Below are 21,296 nucleotides of genomic sequence, written 5' to 3' on the forward strand. Positions count from 1 at the left end.
TTTTTGTTTCCAGCAAAATTATTTTACTGAGTTATCTTTTCACTGTGTAATACGAGTTTTAGGTTGAAATTCTTTTGGTTAATCTCTTAGTTTTAAATTTAAATTTTTTAAAGAAAAAAATTAGAAGCAAGTTAACAATGGGATCAAAAGCAAGAAAAAAATTTATATAACAAATATATTTTGTAACACCCAAAAAATTATAGGGTTAGAATTTATAAAAATTATTACGAATTGAGTCTTAGTATTAATGGTTAAGAGCTTAGTAAAACTCAAGCCTTGCTTTTTTATTTTTTTTTCTTTATTTTCAACTAATCTAGAATTGAGTCGAGCTTGAACTTTAAAATTAATATTCAATCAACCTCAATTTAAATATACAACCTCAAATTTCGAGTAGAACTTGAAGTTGAGCCGTATATAATCTGAAAGGTAACATTGAAATCCACCAAGTTTCATCACATCATTTGGAACTGTCTTGATAAAAAAACTCAAGCTCCGGGGTGATTCTTTTATTCCCTTCTTCTGAAACCATCCTATAAGTAAATACAAAATGTTGCAAATGATGTCTAATGAACTTGGATTAGTATTATTACTCACTGTTAAGAACATTATAGAAAATGGAAGTATTTGCAGAATGCTTCAAAACAAAATGTTATTAATGGCATCGGGTTTCACCCTTCTGTTCATGGAAATCTCATAATAAACAGTGATACAAATTGTAAGCAATTTAGTGGTACATGCCACTAATAAGTTTTCAGCTTGTGACATCTTCCTACTTGTAAATTTTAATTCTAATCTAAGAGTAATATCAGTGAACTACAAACTCTTCCCATAGTATCACTAATGTCATTGTTACACCGCAGCAACCATACTCCATAGCTCATGTTTCAATAAGTTGAATCTATTTCTAACACATTAAAATTCAATAAGAGAATAAAGATTGTGAAGTGAAGCAACTAGCTACAAGATGTTGCAGACCTGGCATCCATTAGAGCAACAGCAAATCTTTAAATCTATCCAAATTTTGGGGGCACAAGATAAAATTGGCCCTTTTAAAATGGGTATTCCTGAGAGAACATTTGAGAACAATGAAGCCCCAAAGTTTTACGAATAATTACACATTTCTTTGGGAATTCGGAATTGGCTATTTTGGCTTTTCAACAGTCACTACCTCCATTACTCGCATTTGGATTCCATTAGTAAGAAATTAGGAGTCTTAGGGTACCCACCTGAAATACGAATCATATGATTTTTAAGTTTTTGGTTTTATTTAATAATTAAATTTTATTAAATTATTTCATATAATATATTTTTTTAACTTTTTAGTTTTGACAAATATGATTAAGGGTGCGTTTGGACAAGTGGTGCTTTTATATGCTGTTAGTGTAAAAATAGTGTTGATGGTAAGATTAAATACTATTGCGTGAGACAAAAAATAAACTAAATGTACTACAGTGCACTCCATCGCTCATCCAAACCCATCTTGAAAAATCAAAATATAATAATTGACAATTAAATTTTTTAAAAAATGATAATTGACATTAAAATTAAATATCTATATTTATTTAGAATCAATTTTGTAAGGGCCAATTTTGGCCCAGATCAATAAAACAAAAAAAAACCCAAACAAATCAAATTAATTCTAAAATAAAAAGTCTCAAAATAAATAAAGTCCATTTTACAAAATCAAACAGCAGGCCCAATTTCCATATTGAATGGCCGAAACCCAAAACCAAATGGCCCATTACATCAAACCCTAGCCCAAATCTTAGCGTAATATCCTAAACTTTTTTTCAACAAACTAACCCTAGGGCTAGTTCCTATTGTGGCCGCCGCTCCCACCTTTGGCCTCCCATCTGCTGCACACCACCCCTCCACGCGTCTCTCACCTCTCTGACACATGCAAGAAGGAGTAAATGTGAAGACAGAGAGCAATACACGGGCAGTAGAAGAAATCAAGCAAAAAACGACAAAAATATGAAATGGATGGTCACCTTAATCGGCTATAAGAGCCCGATTCTTCTATTTTGTATTTTTTACACACATTGGCTCCCTTTGTTTGCCAATAAAATGTTTTCCAGAAAATGATTTCTGGAAAATAATTTACTTTTCTGGAAATGATTTACTTTTCTGGTGTTTAGATGAATCTGTGTAAAATATTTTCTGTTGTTTGACAGATTTCATGAAAATATTTTCTAAAAAAACTGTTTTACATATATTAATAAAATTATATATATATTAATAAAATTATATTTTAAATTATTTTTACATATATTGCAATGATTTATTATAAATAAATCAAATTAAACATATAATAATACTCAATTATTAAGTTAGAATATTAACATCATAAATTAAAAACAACCAAAGTCAAATAAATTATTTGTAATTGTGTTATAAAAATAAAAAAAAACAAAGATTGAATAATTATAAATTAGCTTCCAAACCACAATTAATACTAGAAATTAATAATATTATCCAAATGCATAATTAGTAGTACACCACATAATAACAATAATATTGTTCAAGTGCATAACTAATATTACACCACATTAAAAGTATCAAGATCTTCAACCTTGAGAAAATTTTTGAAGCCAAAATTTTCTATGCTTCTTACTTGAAAACATTTTTTATCACAAATTTCAGACGTAGAGAAACTCACCAATTTTCAGCTTTGAATGTAAAGCATAATGTTAAGATTCTAGGAATAACTGAGATTTCTAATGATGCTAGTAAACAATGACAAAGAGTAAGTTGTTATGATCATAAATATACAGTATTTTCCAATAGACGACCAAGCATAATAAGTGAATCAGGATGTGTTGGCCATGAACTCGATTAGGAGCTGGTAACCCTGTGCTAACACACGCTGCTAGTGCTAGAACATCGGAACCAAGGCCATGAGACATGGCTAGAAACAACAGCAAATGGAAATCCGTGATTCACTTCACGAATGGAAGGCTCTTTGTCCTATCTAGATGATTCTTCAGTGTCCTCATTGTCACAAGGTTGTTCTGGTTCTCAATAGGAAAGGTTGATGAAAGAGATCCCTGCATCAAAGCAACCATTCATTTGTGTTTCAGAGTAATTCTTAAGTAAAACACAGGTCCAACTCTAACCTAAGAAATAAAAACATAATAACCACCACTCTTGTATTTATTGTAAGACTAGTAGCGAACATAGGTGGACTTCGTTAAGCCACATACGAGGCTGCTAGTAGAAAATGACAGTCAATGATGTTTTTTAGGAGCCTTATATTCTAATATTAGCGCTGCACATAGTTACACGCCTAACAATGGCGATTACTGATTTCATTTGTTTCAAAAGTGATTGTTCGGTATGGTGCAAGGTATCAATATCAGAGTGACAACAATCAAGACCAGACAGTCATGTCTACTTCCAAACTTAAACACTAATATCAAACTTAAATACCATGAAGCGGTCATGGCAAGAAAAGATCGATTTGGAACAGACATCAAGCAAGAATGGTAATTAAGAAGCTGCAAAGTTTGATATAATTGTGGTTCTTGCTGTTTATCTGTCTGATACATCAGATTAAGGCAGTCTGCAAAGTTAAACCTTTGACGTAGAGCCCAAAGTGTTACTAAATTTGCTCACAGTAGATAAATATGTAAGTCGAAATAGTGTGTTTTAATGTAGATGAGCATTACAAATCAAGGGATTCGGTTCATTAGCTGCCCAATTTCTTCACTATAAATGTGTGTGTATATATATATGACCCACCTTCCTTTCTGCCAGTGAAAAATAGAAGAAGCCGGTCATTGCCCTCTTTAGTGCATTAGGATAATAATTGTTCCTTTTATTCTTCTTTCCATCATCTTTTCCATCTCTACTTTTCTTCTTACTTTCTTTAGAAGAAGAGGCAGCTGCAGCTGCAGCAACAGCAACTTCCTTTATTTGATCCTTTTTCGCAGGTTTCTGTAATTGGCAATTCAATGTGAGATACCAAATTATACTTTGTCGACAATTTCCATTTACAAGAATAAACTATATGAATGAACAAAATGACTTACCTGTTTCTCAGCTCCACTTTCACTAGCATCAGATTCTTCCTCCCCAAAACCATCAGTTGGAGAACCTCTGATAATACTCTAAAATGACGTGTTTTTATATATTAATCATGTGTTTATTTTGAGCTTGAGCCTACTAATTTGAGCTATTTATGTCTTTTTATCTTTTAGGGACTAAATTGGAGGTGAAAAGTAAATTCAAGAGAAAAAGCGTCAATTTGAAGATTAAATGGGCCAATATGCAACGTGGGACAAATATGGTGCCAAAAGTGCGAACATGGAAGGCACAAGGACTTAAAAGCAAATAGAAGAGATTTTATTTTGGAAGACTCTATTTTCTTTTATTCTATTAGGATAATTAATATTAAGATAATTATTAGGATTATTCAAATTTAGGATTTTATTTTAATTATCTTTGTTTATCTTTAATTAAATGTATTTATCTTTTTAGAATTTAAGTTCAATTAGACTATCTCCCTAGCACTATAAATAGGGGGTGAAGTGACTCTATTTGGAGGATCTTTTTCGTAAACACTCTCCCCAAAAGTCTTTTGTTCTTTCATATTTCTTTTCAATAAAATTTCTTTTCCATATTTTTATTTATTTTCTTTCCCACAATTATCATGAGCCACTAAAACCCTTCTAGCCAAAAGTTGTCAATATTTCCCAAAAAGGTTCTTGAGGCCTAGAATCCTGACTTAGCTTTCTCGCCAAGTATTCATCGTTTCTCGACTACGGGCCGACGCTTCCGTCCATGGCCCTTAAGAAGTAAGCTTTTCAAAGCATATGCAAAGGCGGCCGCTTTGTATGTTTTGGAAGGATTGCATAGTCGGTTCGTTAACTTATCGTCGAGGTTGGCGAGCCAAAGAGACAAAATGGCGTGGATTCGCCATTGAGAAGCGTTGATCTAGCATAGATTACTGGCTAGAGTCAGGTTCCCTAAAAATCGTAAGTCTAATCTTTGGAGTTGGTGGTCGTAGGCGTCCTCTTCCACTATAACTGGCTTACTCGAGTCGAGAAGGATCATCCGAAAGCCAAGGATTGAGCCCAAGGCGAAATGAGACAACCGGAGGCTGGAACTTTCCCATAAGAATTTCTTTTCACTTAAAACTCTTTTTATTATTTTTATTATTTTCGTAATCATAATTTCAGTAAATTTTAAAATCTGTTTTAATTTTATTTTCCCTTCCAAAATCAATTCTTAAAATCTATTTTTTTTTTATTTTTTCCAGGAACGCAGGTTTTCTTGGGCACAATTCTGTCCAGGATTTCGAGAAACAAGCATTCGTATAATCCGGTCCCTGAGGATTCGACCCTACTTTCCCTTTACTATTCTTTTTCTATTTTTATTATTTTACAGGGAATAGGTTATTTTTGGTGCTCTCAACGACCGCATCAACCTCCGTCGTCTTTTTCAATAACAAAGTCCTCATCTTGCATTTACAACTTCATCAATAGGGATAGCCAGAAGCTAATAGCTCAGATGTCAATATCTAGAATGTGTTTAGATATTTTTCCTATAACTACTACTAAAACCATTGTGTTTAGGGGTCACTCGATAACCAAGTGAAAATTGTAATCAATGCATATTTCAAAAACAAAGAACCAAGTGCATATTAAAGACCTAAATAAAGATGGGGAAAGAAAAAAATACCTCATCATCATTTTCATCCACACCAGCTTCGTTCTTAATGTGTTCAAGATGTGGATCAACTGCATCATCATCATCATTTTAAAGAATCTTAGCCATACTATCTACGGTTTGTACATCTCCAAGGTTCATAATCTTCAAACTCTTAGAACTACATGGTAAAAGAGCAGTTAATGAATTGCCAAAATGACCAGAATTACTAACTCAATGGAAGAACCTATTAACCTAAGAACCTATTAACCTAACCTGATGAAGTCAAACAAATTGTGATATTCATTTCTCTGAGTATTCCGAAATAAATGTTCTTGCTCAGTTTTTAATCTTATAAGAAGATCAAAGTAACGCATATTTGAGCTACTAGCAGCATGCCTCTCAAATTCAACATAGTCAATCTGGCATTTTGAGCAGAAAGGGAAAGATAACCAAACATGTCAGTTAAAATGGGTATCTGTCATTTGCATCTAGAACAACAATCAATCAAGAGGCAAAAGTATGAGGCTGGTTGAACTGTCAAACAAACATAGTATAGAAAAGTATGTTAAAGAGGTTGTAAATATATTTTGCCTCTCTTATACCAATGAACATTACTATATTATATCAGTGAAAGAATTGAACCTTTGGAAGCAAAAAAAGATGCACAACACTACTATATTGAATTTTGAAATCATTAGCCTCTCCTTGGAGTCGCAAGAATGACAGATGAAGTTCAACACTATACCAACCCTTGTATGAAGAGCATACTAAGTCATACATTTAAAGGAAGAAAACAAAATTGTATAACCTAAAAGAAACAAACCAAAAATCAAATATACACAAATGACACATTGGTTCTGATTAGATGATTTTTCATCCCAAATGTCAATGTGCTACCTTGGTGTGAGGATTGCAATGCCCTCAAAAGTGACAACAGCTTCCTCAACTCCAGTACCAACATCTGCCACTGACATGATTTTTTTCACGGAAAACCTAAAAGGTAATGGTACATAGATCACCAAAGTAATCATTAGTTGTAAATTTACATTTTCCTAATAAAAAAGTGACAACAGACTTACCTGAGCAGAATGATGATTTTCATCACCAACAAATTGGGTGTTGGCGTTGGGTATGTGGAAACTTATCTCTATAAGAATAGAATATGCGACAGACTTTTACCTGGAAGAGAAGATGAAGAACAGAAGAAGGAAAATGAATGAAGAACGGAAGAATGAGAAGGAGCCTTACTTGGATGAAGGAGGAACCGGAAAAGCTCATTGACCAAACTGATTTGCAACCCAAGGAGAAGGGGAAAGGGAGAAGAATGTGTCATTTTCCGGAAAATGTCTTACCGAATTCAAAAGGGTAAGACATTTTCCTTAAGAAAGGATTCTCTTTTTCCTCGGGTTTGTAAAATATTTTACCTGGGAAATCATTTCCACCCAACCAAACATCAGAAAAGCCTGAAAAGCTTTTACACGTTACAAAACGGAGCCTAAGAATAAAAAAGAGAACAGAAGTTTAAAAAAGGTGTTAATTTTTTATTTATTTTTTCTTTTCGTTCTTGTTTCTTTTCATTTTTATATGTACATATATATTTTTTTACGAATTGATTTTTTAATAAAAAACGTAGGATAAAGGAAAGAGAAAGGAAAACTTACCCAAATCCTCGCAGCCCTGTCGTCGGAGACCTTTTCTCCGTCGTCAGTTCCTTTTCTTTTGATTTTTTTTTTGGTTTAGGAAGCCCTCACCGTGGAACTTGTTTTTAAAAAGGGTTAAAAAACCGATGTTGTGCGCCTCGACCGCCGTCCACGGTGGAAGTCACTGCGGCGATGATGGGTTAAGAAACCTTAGCAGAAAAATGAAAATAAAGGAGAAGGGCAGCTGTTTTTTTTTAAAAATTTTAGGGCTAAAATGGAATAAACAAAAAAAAGAGGGGCCTTTTAAACATTTACAAAATCTGAGCCATTTTTGGGAGTTTAGGTGCTGAAACGGCACCGTTTTGGACTGCTCGTGCGTAACCCGACCCCCCAGAGGGGTCTGCGTGTTTCCCATTATCGAGATATTTATGCGTGAGGTCCCTCCGCTTTTGTGCGCGCCTGCAATTTGGCCCTTTCATTCACTTTATTCATTTTTATAAATCTGACCGCACAATTTATTTTTGTTTACATTCGGGTCCGTGTTGAAAAGTTGCGCCTAAGGGATGAGAATATTTTCTAATTAGTCCTTCATTGCTTTAGCGCGTTTCACCTCGATCCCTGATAGCTTTTTTCATTATTTACAATTTTTACCCTTAAGTTTTGATCCGATTTCAACCTAGTCATTCGTCTGTCTATTTATTTATTTATCCCTTTTTTAAAAAATTTGTTTTATTATTATTATTCATTTTAAATTTTTTTATATATTATTCATGTTAAAATTTTTATATATTATTATTTATTTTAAAGTTCTTTTTCCACATATTATTTATTTTAAACTTTTATACGTTATTTTAATTTTTTATTATATAAACTATTCATTTAAGGTTACTATATATTTTATTTTATTTTAAATTGAATTATATATTAACTACTTTAAGTTATTTCATACTATTCACTCTAAACTTACTTTATATATTATTTTAAACTTGTTTTTATGTATTATTGTTTTATTACTTGCTAAATTGTTACCTTATTTTAAACTTATATACACATATATTATCTATTTTAAAGTTATTCATATATATAAATTTTTTAAAATTTTTTTGTGTATTATAGATTTTAAAATTATTTTTCACATTATTTATTTTAAATTCATTTATTATCATTTTAAATTTGTTTTTACATTTTGTTTATTTTAATTTGCTTTATAATTTTTTAATTGTTATATATTATTTAATTCATCGGCCTTTATTTATTGATGTTATTATTTAAATGATGGATGTTGCGTGATTGTTGTCATTGTAGATACTATGATTCATTTACTTGTAATTTCATATTATTGTCATTCATAGCATTTGTATATTATTACCTTGTGTTCCGCATCATTTTTTAGCTATTTCATTTAAATCGCATCGTGAATTAAGCTCCAACATTGTTATCCAATATAGATCACTTTACTTTTCTCCAAATAAATAGATGCACATCGTTTCTGTTTTATCATCGCTATTACTCGAAATTTTTTTAAATAAATCAATATTTTACGTTTTAGGAAATTTGAGGAATCGTGCCCTAACTTATGGGGTTTCGATTTTATCGTTAAACCTAAATGGCCAAATATCCTTTTAAGTTTCAAAACACATGAAATTTCAATTAAAATTAAAGATAAACTTGCGCTCAGGAGTTCATGGTATCGCGTCCTAACTTACGGGATGTGATACTCTGATATCTCGAGACGAGGAAATCTTTAGCAATCGTTTTGATCTAATTCAAGCGCTTTTAAAATCGATGTTAATAAAAAATGATCATATTTTAAATTCGTTCCTGATTTTTAACTTTCGACATCAAGACACTAACTAATCAATTCGGTACCAATTTTGGGCGTGACGGGGGTGCTAATCCTTCCTCGCACGTAACTGACTCCCGAACCCGTTTTCTCGAGTTTCGTAGACCAAAAACATTGTTTTAATAAACTAAAACGTTTTATTAAAGCAAAGGTGATCCGATCACACCTAATAAAGATCAATGACGACTCCCGTTTTAATTTTCATTTTCAAACGAAGTCGATTCCCGTTTTCAAAAAATGATTTCAACAAATTTAATAGTAGTTTAATACAGGAGTGAATTATATTTATTAATTAAAATATATTATTTTTAAAAAATATGATCAGGTATCTTATAATGGAATTTATTTTATTTTATTGAATTTAGAATTTGAAGTAGTTTATTTTATTTTACATCTATGTGGACAAATAATAGAATATCAATTTTTTACAAATTATTATTTTATTTAATTAAACTTTGAAATATTTATTCTATTTTACATGGATATGAACAAATAAGAGAGTTAGTTGTATACATAGACATGGTGGTAAAAATCATTTTAGGTTGAGATCCTTTAGAAAACCGCAATCAGCTTTTATTGTATTAATTATTATTTATTATGTGGAACAAAAATATGTATGATATTATTAACCTATTGATAAAATTTTGTTAATTGAGTTTTAGTTCGATTAATATGAGTATTGTTATCAATATAAGAAGACGTAGACTCAAGTGTACTAAAGCACATTATCTTCCTATTTATAAGTTAGGGACGGGTTATAGGTAGTTCTAAATATTGTGTTAATAACTCTTTTAAATTTTATAAATAATGTATCAAACAATATTTTATTTAAATATAAAATTTAAAAAGATGCCCTAAACAAAGAGTAAAAATATTAATGGGAATGCAATAATAATGCTAATAAAACTTATGGAGAAACCTATTTTTCAGAATTAATCTGCTAAAAAATTAAAATCAATAAATAATTGAAAATATTTTATTCAAAAATTCATATACTACAACTATGAATTTGATAAATCACAATGGTTAGATTGTAATTGTAATGACTTTCCGATATTCATTTCCAACTTTCTTTGCCTCTGACGATCACATCAATATTACCTTCCGACTTTTCCTTCCCTATTAAATACATATTTTTCTATTTCCAGCTTCCATTTAGGTGCATTGGACTTCCATTTATTTATCATTTAAGAAATTACAAAAATATTTTACCCCCCAAAAAAAAAGGGCTAAATGCTAAGTAACCTATATATTACGATGAAAATGATTTTAGCAATCACCTATTTATAATCATGAATAAGGACGTAGTAGTTAAAGATTTTAAATGAGGGTTTTAAAGTCTCTGATTATTTAATTAAAATTATTATATAATTTAATTATTAAATATAATTATATCCAAATTACTACATTTAATTTTCTTATTTCAATTTTATTTTATTAAATAAATAAGTTATAATCAAATTGACAATATATAAAATTTTGAAATGTAAATTTTACTTATATTTTAATTTTACTTCAATTATCCAAATTATACCTAAATTTGATAATTGATTTTTAAAATTTTACTTATATCCAAATGTAAAATTATCACAATATAGACTTGTGTACCTTATTATATTATATATATATATATATATATATATATATATATGTATGCATATATATGATGATTATATTCCCATTTAAAAAGTTTTTATATAACAAAATTTAATCATTTATATAATAAGTATTTTTATATTTAATACAATCTAATATATTATATTTATATTAATTATATATTATTTACATTATGACGAATTTATAAACTATTAAAAGAGGGAAAAGTTAAATAGTGAAAAGTTCAATTTTCAACTAAATTATGACACAATTATTTTAATAATTTAAATAAAAATATTATTTTACACTAATTATAATAATTAAAATATATTATTTAAAATTAATTATAAAATTCAACGAGTAAAATCACGTTGATTTATACTAATAAATATCACATTAATCCATATCTTATTTCAAACTAAGTTTGGTAAGTTTTTCTTACTCATTTTATTTTTACAATAAAAAGAAAAGGTAAAGTAGATAAATAATTGCAAGCTTCAAAGGCAAAGCTATTACTAATTTGCTATGATAAAAAAAAAAAAAGGCTGTTAAAAAGACTATAGTAGATTAGGACTAAATTTGACCAAAAAAATTAGGATTAAAAATAATTTGTTTAATCTATTATCGGTATAAAAGTATAAGTTTATAAATTTAGAGAAATTTTAAATCGATAAAAATATATTTTATGATTTTTATTTTATTAATTTGATATCAAAATAAAATTTTATTTTTCAATATTAAATAATTTTATTAAATATAAAATTTATATCCATGTTAAACTATAATTTCATTTCACTGTGAACTAATATTCAACTTAGGTATTTTTATTTTGAAAGAATTACAAAAAATAATATATGAAGTTATTGTTTTTACAATATATTAATGATTATAAAAAAATAAATTGAACATGGGTTTTATTTCGTATATATTTTAATATTTTCTGGTTTGAAAAATCATCACACGTGAAATTACCAATGAAATTTTCTTTGTGATGGTTCTTTTGACTTTATCATCTGACGGCTTTGACATATGAGTTTATCTACCGTAGTTTGAAGTATATTTTGGTTTTATACATTTTAAAAATGAGCACAATGTTTTATTACATTAAAATGATCATTGTTGTGCTATGAGCTAGACATATGAATTTAGTTTAAAATATAATATGGTACTTTTAAGTGAGGTGTAATATTTAACTTTTTAAAAACTCATGTGGCTATTTTGTTAACTGTCAGTAATGACATCCATCGAAGCACCTAATAAAACTACCATTTCCAAGTACAGATAACATTTAAGTCCAACTAAATATTTTTTTTAAGGTTAATATGTGTCTTTAAAGTACCTGTATTTTAAAAAATTTAAGAATTTAGTCTTTTTATTTTTATTTTATAGAATTTAATTTAATTTTTAAAATTTAAAATTTAAGTTTAATTATTAATTTTATTATTTTTTATTAAATTTAAATTTATTATATATTTAAATTATATGATAATGAAGTGAATATATTTATTTTAAAAATATGAAAACAATAAATAAATAAACTTACTAACATTTTAAATTGTTTTTAACATACAAAAACATTATTCTTATTTTATAAGAAGGAAATAAATTTTGGTGTATAAAATTTAATTAGACAAGGAGATTTGTGAAGGTAAGTAGTAGGTTGGCAGGGGCATTCTTAGGATAGCCTGCTCCTCTAAAAAAATATTTGATTTTGATTGGACAAATAACTTTTGGATTAAACAGTCTAGCGAGTCCATCCTTCTAGATTCATATTTTACTCAAGAAACGTGCCCCATCCACTCAACACCTCCCCACAACGGCCAGCGCCCGTTCTATAAATCAATTATAATATATTCTTAAAAGAAGTGTAAAAGGACAAGCCCACTGGATTTGACCCTTGTTGTTTTGGTTTCCTTGTGCGGAGCTAACTTTCCACCTTAGACGCCATGCCGCCATTCTATAAAAAGCACGTGCTTCCATTCTTTTTACTATATAACACATCCAATCACTTTTCTCACTCCATCCATCCAATCCTGCCCTTTCGTTTCATACACGCGCTACGGCCTCGAATGGCCACGCCACTTCATTTTAACCCCCCCGCCAAGAAACCGTACGATCCATGCTTTACCAATACCAACCCTAATGTCAAACTCGTGAGCCGTTGAAAACACAATCGGTCCATCTTCTTTACCAACGTTGTAATTTCTAAACAGTGCGCTGCCTGCTGAACCAGGTTTCCTTCCTTCAATTAAAAAAAAAAAAAAGAAGTTATTCTTTGGTTTCTAGGTTTTTAATTTCTACTTACCAGGGCAAAAGCATATATATAAATATATAAACCCTTCGTTCTCTTAACGCTAAAGCTCAGAGGATTCTCAACAAGGGAACCTAATTGATTCCCTTTTTTCTTTTTTTGTTTAAACTGTGAAGAAAAAAATGCAGTCGAGTCATCTGCTTCTGGAAGAGCCAATCAGGATGGCTTCAATCCTGGAGCCATCAAAGGCTGTAAGTTTCGCTTTCGATGTTTTTCAAGTCAATCTGTTTAGGAGTTTTTTTCAGGGAGCCTGTGAACAGATCCATGTATGTTTGGATTCTGAATGGTTTCTTTGTCTTCTTTCCAGAGTTTTTTCCCGGCAATGACGAAGATAGTGGGAACTTTAGGTCCAAGGTCTCGATCCGTTGAGGTTCTTTCTGGTTGCCTTAAGGCTGGAATGTCTGGTACTCTATTTGCTGCCATAGACTTAATTTTTTTCAAGTTATTAATTATTACTGTGTTGTTGGAAGTAATTCTTTTTTTTTTTTTTTTGTAGTGGCTAGGTTCGATTTCTCGTGGCATGACCCGGAGTATCATCAGGAAACATTAGAGAATTTAAAGGCAGCCGTTAAACTCACTAAAAAGCTTTGTGCGGTATGTTATTTGTATTTTGATCGAATTTTGTTAGTTATGTATCTTTTTGTTTGCTTCCTGTTTGTTTGTTTGTTTCCTAGAAAAAATGTCTGTTTCGAAGTAATCTTTATGTTCAGCAGAAAACAAAATACTTTTTTTTTTTTTTTGAGTGTGGCAAAAAGTGGGTAGTTGGTTATCGTTGTACAGATGGGGACAATGAAATTTCAGAAAGTAAAGCGATCTGTATGTGGGTTATTGCCTTTCAGGTTATGTTGGATACTGTGGGCCCTGAGTTGCAGGTTGTTAATAAAAGTGAGAAAGCGATTTCACTTGAGGCAGATGCTACCGTTATTTTGACACCAGATGAAGGACAGGAGGCATCTTCCAACTTATTGCCTATCAATTTTGATGGCTTGTCAAAGGTTTAATGCTAGCCCTCTCTACCTCTCTTTGCAGTTTGTGTATCCCATTTGGTTGGCTGTGAGAAGTATCTATGAGCCTTCTTTTGTTGCTATTTGATTCTCATGTTAAACTTCAAGGACAGCTTTTCATTAATTAGGGGTTGGGAGGCATGTCAATTCAATGTCAAATTTGTGGTTGTCACTCTTTTTTACGAGCAATCTTTCTGACAAACCACTCAATCTGGTTTTCTGCAGGCAGTGAAGAAGGGAGACACTATTTTTATTGGTCAGTACCTATTTACTGGGAGTGAAACCACATCTGTATGGCTGGAGGTAAGGAATGAGGAACTAGAAATACGAGTTTTTTTTTTTCTATTTGTGTTTCATTTGCTGTTACTGTACTACCTATTAGTTGATTGGTTGATTAGGGAATTTGATCTTCACAATTACAATTTCCTATACATCTTCAATTGCCTAAAGTGGGAATGAAACTGTGCAGGTTAGTGAGGTACAAGGAAATGATGTGGTTTGTGTGATAAAGAACACTGCAACATTAACTGGTGCATTGTTCACTTTGCATGCTTCTCAAATTCGTATTGAGTTGCCTACCCTCTCTGATAAAGACAAGGAGGTAAGATTGCCATTGATATTATGTCCATTTAAAGAGTAATGGTGAAAGAAACTTCTCTCATAGTAAGGTTGTAGCTTGCTGCTTTGATAATTCCTAAAGTTCCTTTCATGACCTAGTGATACTTACTTCAGGTTATGAGCTCTTGGGGAGTTAAAAACAAAATCGACTTCCTCTCTCTATCATACACGCGACATGCAGAAGATGTTCGTCATGTAAGTATTATTTTTGCATGTCCTTGTGGTTCTTTATGCAGTTTATGCAGTTCTTTGATTGCTCTTATATGTTCTTTGTCCTTGTGGTTCTTTATGCAGTTTATGCAGTTCTTTGATTGCTCTTATATGTTCTTTGTAGGCTCGTGAGTTCCTTTCGAAGCAGGGTGACCTCTACCAGACACAAGTTTTTGCCAAGATTGAGAACATAGAGGTGCATTATATGTTGTGTTTACTGAGAATGATGAATATATAGTTACAGAAGCTATGAATATGTATGTGACATTATTTTGAATTTCTAGGGTTTAAACCATTTTGATGAGATCCTACAAGAAGCAGATGGTATCATCCTTTCTCGTGGAAATTTGGGCATTGATCTCCCACCTGAGAAGGTCAGTTTCTAAACTTAAACCAGCAGTGATCTGTGACTCAAAGTCAGCAGTGATTTGTGACTCAAAGTTTTTGTTATAAAGTATGCAAGTCATCTATAAAAATACCAGAGATCAAATCTGCAAAGAGGGTATGATGTGGAAGCTTTTCTGCAAAATGTTTCTCGTTGAATAATAGAGCACATTGTTCTGTCACATATAACTTTACTTTGTAAATGCTTCCTAGCAGCCTTGATTCTTGGTGCTTGTTTTAATTTTGTAATTTAGTTTGATACGTGGATTTGTGTGTTCATGGCAATTTGTTAGAGCTTTGCTGGTAATTAACTTCCTTTTTCCTTGCAGGTGTTCTTGTTTCAAAAGGCTGCCCTCTACAAGTGTAACGTGGCTGGAAAGCCTGCAGTGGTCACTCGTGTTGTGGACAGTATGACTGACAACTTGAGGCCAACTCGTGCTGAGGCAACTGATGTTGCCAATGCTGTTCTTGATGGTATATTACTGTGCATATTGTGGACATTTACTGCTTAGAATTTCTCTTTGTTTATGTCTTTCAAATTATTTATAATTTCATATTATACGTGATGATATTTTATGTATGAATGTTCTCATTCTGTTTGTGCCATTTGGGACTGAAACTGTTTCTATCGAAGACTTAAGTCTGTTCCTATTATTTAATGTTTACACCCAGGACCATACAAGACTTGCAACCTCAGTTTTTTAAGTGACCCATTTTCTTTGCTGCAGGAAGTGATGCTATTCTTCTTGGTGCGGAGACCCTGCGTGGATTGTACCCTGTTGAAACCATTTCTACTGTTGGCAAAATTTGTGCAGAGGTAAATTCTGTCTCATAAATGTGCATGGTTGAATCTTTTGATATATGCAGCTCCAAATTGGATACCTATGGCCTTGATGCCCTTTGAGTGACTATGTATAGTCCTAAAATATTCCAGACATAGTATGTTTTAGACATGAGTTGCTAATGAGATTCTGTTTTTTAACTTACTGTTTCCATGTTGGGGCTTCGTAACCATCTATCTGTGGTAACACACACTGCCTTTGTGGTAAAACACGCAAGCTGCTAATGAGATTCCTCTTTTAACTCACTGATATCATGTTGGGGCTTGGTAACCGTCTTTTTGTTGTAAAATACACTGCATTTGTTCAGGTTTTCCTGGAGAGCTGTATCTCTGTGGATGAATAAAAGTACATGCTTCATTGGATGAGATCCACACCTGTTCTTAACTTGTTGTCTTAATCTATGGTTTTACTTGCCTTTTCAACTAAGGAAACACTTTCAAATTTAACTTTTTATCTTGGTAACCAAAATCCTGCCCTTTGGATGCAATTTTTATGCAATAACTCAAAATTCATGCATAAACTTTTATTGAAATCAAGTATCCATTAACTTGCTGAGCATGCCAATGAGATGGATCACTTATTGTTCTTGAAATGTTAGAAGTGAAATATGTATTACTGTTCCATTTTGTAAGCATTTTCAATCTGAGTTTTCTCATTTTCATTATAAATTTCACAGGCAGAGAAGGTTTTCAACCAAGACCTATATTTCAAGAAAACAGTAAAATATGTTGGAGAACCAATGACCCATTTGGAATCCATTGCTTCCTCTGCGGTATTTATTCATCCTAATGATTCTATTGTGAATAATGTTTTTATCATTGTAATCTAGTGGCCTTTACCAACTTTAATTATTGGTAAATCAAGTATGCATCTGCAAGTGTGTTTTTGACCTCTTGAATTTCTTGTTTAGGTAAGAGCAGCAATTAAGGTAAAGGCATCGGTTATTATATGCTTCACATCATCAGGGAGAGCTGCAAGGTATTTCATTGTTTCCACTTGCTTCTTTTATCATTCAAATTTCAATAGTGTTTTAACTGGGGCCTGCACAATTTTAACATTCATAGTCCTTGATTTATTTATGGGGTTTCTGAATGTATTCCATGTATATATATACCAGATTGATTGCAAAGTACAGGCCAACCATGCCAGTTCTCTCAGTTGTTATCCCTCGGCTTAAGACAAATCAATTGAAGTGGAGCTTCAGTGGGGCCTTTGAGGTATGTCATTTATCATGAATCCTGGATGTTCAAGCAACTGCTTAGAAGTTCATTTTGTTGTCTTCACATTGTTGTGCAGTGTTAGTGAAGTGCTAACTGATTCCTTGTTCTAGTTCAAATTGTTTTATAACTTGCTTTTCTGTAAAAATTGAATTGGGAAATGAATTTGTTGATGATTACTTTACACTAATATGGAAAAAGCTTTCTCTCCTAAAAGCAATTTAATTCACCATGAAATCATTGGTAACAGCTGGCAGTTTTTTCAGATGCAGTTAATAATGCCTTGCAGTAGTCATCTGAAAGAAGAATTTGTGGTATAATCCTGTCGCTGAAGTCTTGGAAGTCGGAATATTCATAGTTGTCAACTTTAATTTCTATAGATAGTTAAATTTGTGGAAGTTCACCATGTGTTTAGGGAACGTTTATTTCATGGCTTGTATAAATAAGGATGTGCTGATGTTTTTGGGAATCCTTGCAGGCAAGGCAATCCCTGATTGTGAGAGGTCTTTTCCCTATGCTTGCTGATCCTCGACATCCTGTGAGTTCCGCATTTATATGTTCATTCTATTACAACCCTGAAAGAAACTCGTAGATGTAGAGAATTGGATTGACTCAGAACTTGTGTCGTATTGCAGGCGGAGTCAACAAGTGCAACAAATGAGTCAGTGTTGAAGGTAGCTCTTGACCATGGGAAGGCTTCAGGAGTTGTAAAGCCACATGATCGAGTTGTGGTATGCCAAAAGGTCGGAGATGCATCTGTGGTGAAGATTATCGAGCTTGAAGATTAAATGAAATGAGATATTATCGTCTCTTTTTCTCCTTGTTGGATATTTTTGCAGTGGGTGAATTGGGGGGGGGGGGGTAGTGTTTTTGGTGGCAACTGCGAGCTATTTTGCTCCAGGTTTTTGTGAACTGTGGATTTGAGATTGTATAACACCCACGTCTACAATCTGAAATTTATTCTAAACATACCCCAAATTAATGTTTGTTTGCATGAACATCATCCCCTTCAGTTCCAAATTGATGAAGGGATTGGATTTGTTTTCTTTTTTAAGCAACAAACTTTTGCTCGTGAATTAGCTCCAAACAATGCAAAAGACTGCTATAACATTGTTTCCATATTGTTTTAATTTTTGTTTGCCATTCTAGCGATGCAAGAATATTACAGTAGAGAAATCGGAACAAAAATTCCTAAATTTACTTTGGGATAAACGTGTACTCAAATACAAAGAGATTGGAAACATTTAGCTCAATAAAAACAATGTGCAGCTAAGACCCACCATATTAGCTCCAATACCTTCAGCAAGCTCATCAACGTAAGGTTTGGGTAAGTCAGACCAATGGCAATGTGCTCATCCATAAATACTCACCAACAAACCAAAGGGAAACACGAAACTAAAAAAAGAAAACAATAAAATTATCACAAGAAACGTCAAAACAAATCTCTACCACAGTGGTTTTTAAGAGCCAAAAGAAACGAGTATATTTTCAAGTAAAAATGATATGAAATTTTATCGATGTTCATATTTTTATTTTTATTTTTTGCTAAAATATAATAAAATAAAATCGTTTTTTGGCTCCGTGCTAGTTCGGAAACATTGTGGAGTATAATTACAATATATAGATCAAAATGGATAATTTACACTTCACATGTTAAAAATGTAATATGTATATGAAATTGATCTGTGTTTTTTTCATATCTAAGCTTACATTTAATGCTCATATCCACAATTAGATTGATAATTATTGATGCAATATTAATATTTTGTTGATTAAATTAAAATACTAAAATTTGAGGACTAATTTAAAGTCTAGGCCATAATTTGAGACTTTACCGTGTGAGAACTCAATTAATTAATTTTAAATAATGACTAATAAATTAATTTTACTTTGAACTCAATTATTTAATTACAATCAATTAAATAATAATTTTAAGAAATTAAATTAATTTTTAAGTCATCTCTCGTTCCTTTTGAGAAAATGCATTTATTGCATATAGTAATACATGCAAGCTATTTCTCTTTCTTCATTTTCATTGTATCATTTTTCGTCTATTAATTAGAACATTATTTTAGTCATGAAGTCAATCCACTAAAAATACTATAACTGAACTCCCCATTATATATCATTACGAAAGCAACTTAGATTTGTGCTTTGTCTAATGACCTTATCATAAATGTATTACTCTAATAGGATATCCTTAATCTCTTTTGGTTAAATCCGTTCACCCAATATGATCTCATTGTATCTTAGGTCATCATTACATCTTCCATAATGAAAAATATTATTACTAACAAATAGTAATAATAATCATTTGTCCAATACGAATGACCCATGATCACGTTCCTTTTTTATAATTTATGCAATGCTAGTGAGATGATATCATTTACTCTTTAATCAATCTATGAATTTCACTGTTGTAAGTGAAGTCATGCCATATATAAGTCATATACTCAACATACTAGCCTTCGGCTCAGATACCAACTTAACACAAGCTTTCCATATATCAAATCATATTAGTTACCTGCACATAGTGATCATCACTTATTTAGTGTTGAGGTAAGTCACACTATGAACATCACAAGTAAATAAATCAATATAACAGATTCAGGATAAATTCAACTTAGTACTATCTGATGTATTGTCAATCCAAACAATCACACCTATATCTCTACCTTCCTAGAAGTCATTCACTCTTATATGTAAGATAATGTATTTCCTAAATTGATGTTGATAAACAACATAATAGTCTTTTGAATCAATTGCTCATTTTTATTTCTCAAACTACATACTATTTAGATTACTTACTAATATAAGTTTTCTCATATCATAATTCATCCTTATGATGCAATTTAATATTACTTAAATTTTAAGTAATCAATTAGTCAATATTTACTTGTTCATTTTACTTTTCATGCAAAACCATTGAAAACAAATATAGAAAAAATAATTTTAATTATAGAATTTTATTAATCAATTTACTGGAAAAATTACAAACATAATAACCAAACAACTGCACTAAAAGCACGAAATCCGAACAAGCTCACTAACCCTTCTAATAGTAGAAACAAGGAGGAATTATTACCAATCAAAAGGCTTAGCCATCTACACGAAACAGCCACGTAAATGCATATAATCCTTTTAACCGTAGGTCCCCATTTTCATTGATTAGTGAAGCTTTAAACAAAACAAAGGATTGGAAACATTAAACATAACAGAAAAGATGTGATGTCAAGCAACCGTATTAGCTCCAACATCTTCAGCAACTCGTCAAACAATGGATGAGGTGCTTCAGGCACCTCCTCAATATAAGCTTCGATTAAGTCAAAGCAATATGATCCTTCAAGACCAATCAAGTACACTCAATAGCATGTTACACGCCTTCGAGTCCTTTTTGCTCTTTCTAAGCCTTAAACTACCTTCCTAAACTTAAGGAGGCTAATCTTCACACTCCCCTCGTTAATGGATCCTAATTCCCATTAGGTGAGCAATAATTGAACATAATTGGAGGAGAAATTGGCCCCCTACCACTTTTCCTCCAATATCTCCCACTATTGCTCTAAAGATGCATTCTTTGCTCCTATGACCCAGTCTCTCACCTCGGTAGCAAGAATTTTTGGCATTCTTTCGTATTGAAACTTGGCCTCTGTTATTTCGTTTTCATGACATTCAAAGTTGTTCATCCACATTTAATCATTAAGTGTAAGATTTCATTTCATTTAATTTCCTCTATTCAATTAAAATCGACCTCTTGCAATTTTAGAAGTAGGTTTTCAATTTTAAACACATTCTCTCTAGACAGAAAGGTGAATGGCGGATTAGATATTTGAAGTCAAACATTTCAAGCACAACTCTTTTCGTTTAATCTTTAAGGTAAAAATGCTTGTCCATGATAGACCAAGGGCATTAGACTTCAACGCACTTTTTGTCATCCACTTTATTAAAAGTCCAACTCAAGCTTTAAATATAATCATCTTCA

General features: G+C 31.6%; 1 protein-coding gene across 2 annotated transcripts; it reads left to right on the forward strand.

The window, feature by feature from the left end:
* The first annotated feature begins 12,726 nt into the window (after positions 1 to 12,726).
* On the forward strand, positions 12,727 to 18,393 carry LOC108454492 (pyruvate kinase 1, cytosolic). 2 transcript variants are annotated; one of them, XM_053019302.1, is made up of 18 exons: positions 12,747 to 12,964; positions 13,159 to 13,233; positions 13,350 to 13,446; positions 13,539 to 13,636; positions 13,882 to 14,037; positions 14,272 to 14,349; positions 14,516 to 14,647; positions 14,779 to 14,859; positions 14,999 to 15,070; positions 15,159 to 15,248; positions 15,588 to 15,732; positions 15,987 to 16,075; positions 16,777 to 16,872; positions 17,011 to 17,078; positions 17,218 to 17,317; positions 17,584 to 17,631; positions 17,796 to 17,855; positions 17,953 to 18,393. In XM_053019302.1, exons 2-18 carry the CDS (start codon positions 13,165 to 13,167, stop codon positions 18,103 to 18,105), a joined length of 1,632 nt encoding a protein of 543 aa, XP_052875262.1. In that variant the 5' UTR covers positions 12,747 to 12,964; positions 13,159 to 13,164; the 3' UTR covers positions 18,106 to 18,393. The 2 variants fall into 2 exon arrangements, with proteins under 2 accessions (XP_017608458.1, XP_052875262.1); XM_017752969.2 differs by lacking the exon at positions 17,584 to 17,631 and having other exon boundaries at positions 12,727 to 12,964.
* The last annotated feature ends 2,903 nt before the right edge of the window (positions 18,394 to 21,296 follow it).

The sequence above is a fragment of the Gossypium arboreum genome, chromosome 9 (genome assembly GCF_025698485.1).
Source record: "Gossypium arboreum isolate Shixiya-1 chromosome 9, ASM2569848v2, whole genome shotgun sequence".
Lineage (NCBI taxonomy): Eukaryota > Viridiplantae > Streptophyta > Magnoliopsida > Malvales > Malvaceae > Gossypium > Gossypium arboreum.

Coding starts and splice junctions, on each gene's coding strand:
- LOC108454492 (XM_053019302.1), top strand. CDS start 13,165: ATGCAGTCGAGTCATCTGCTTCTGGAAGAGCCAATCAGGATGGCTTCA. Junction 13,447..13,538: donor CCTTAAGGCTGGAATGTCTG/GTACTCTATTTG, acceptor TTTTTTTTGTAG/TGGCTAGGTTCGATTTCTCG. Junction 14,038..14,271: donor ATTTTGATGGCTTGTCAAAG/GTTTAATGCTAG, acceptor GGTTTTCTGCAG/GCAGTGAAGAAGGGAGACAC.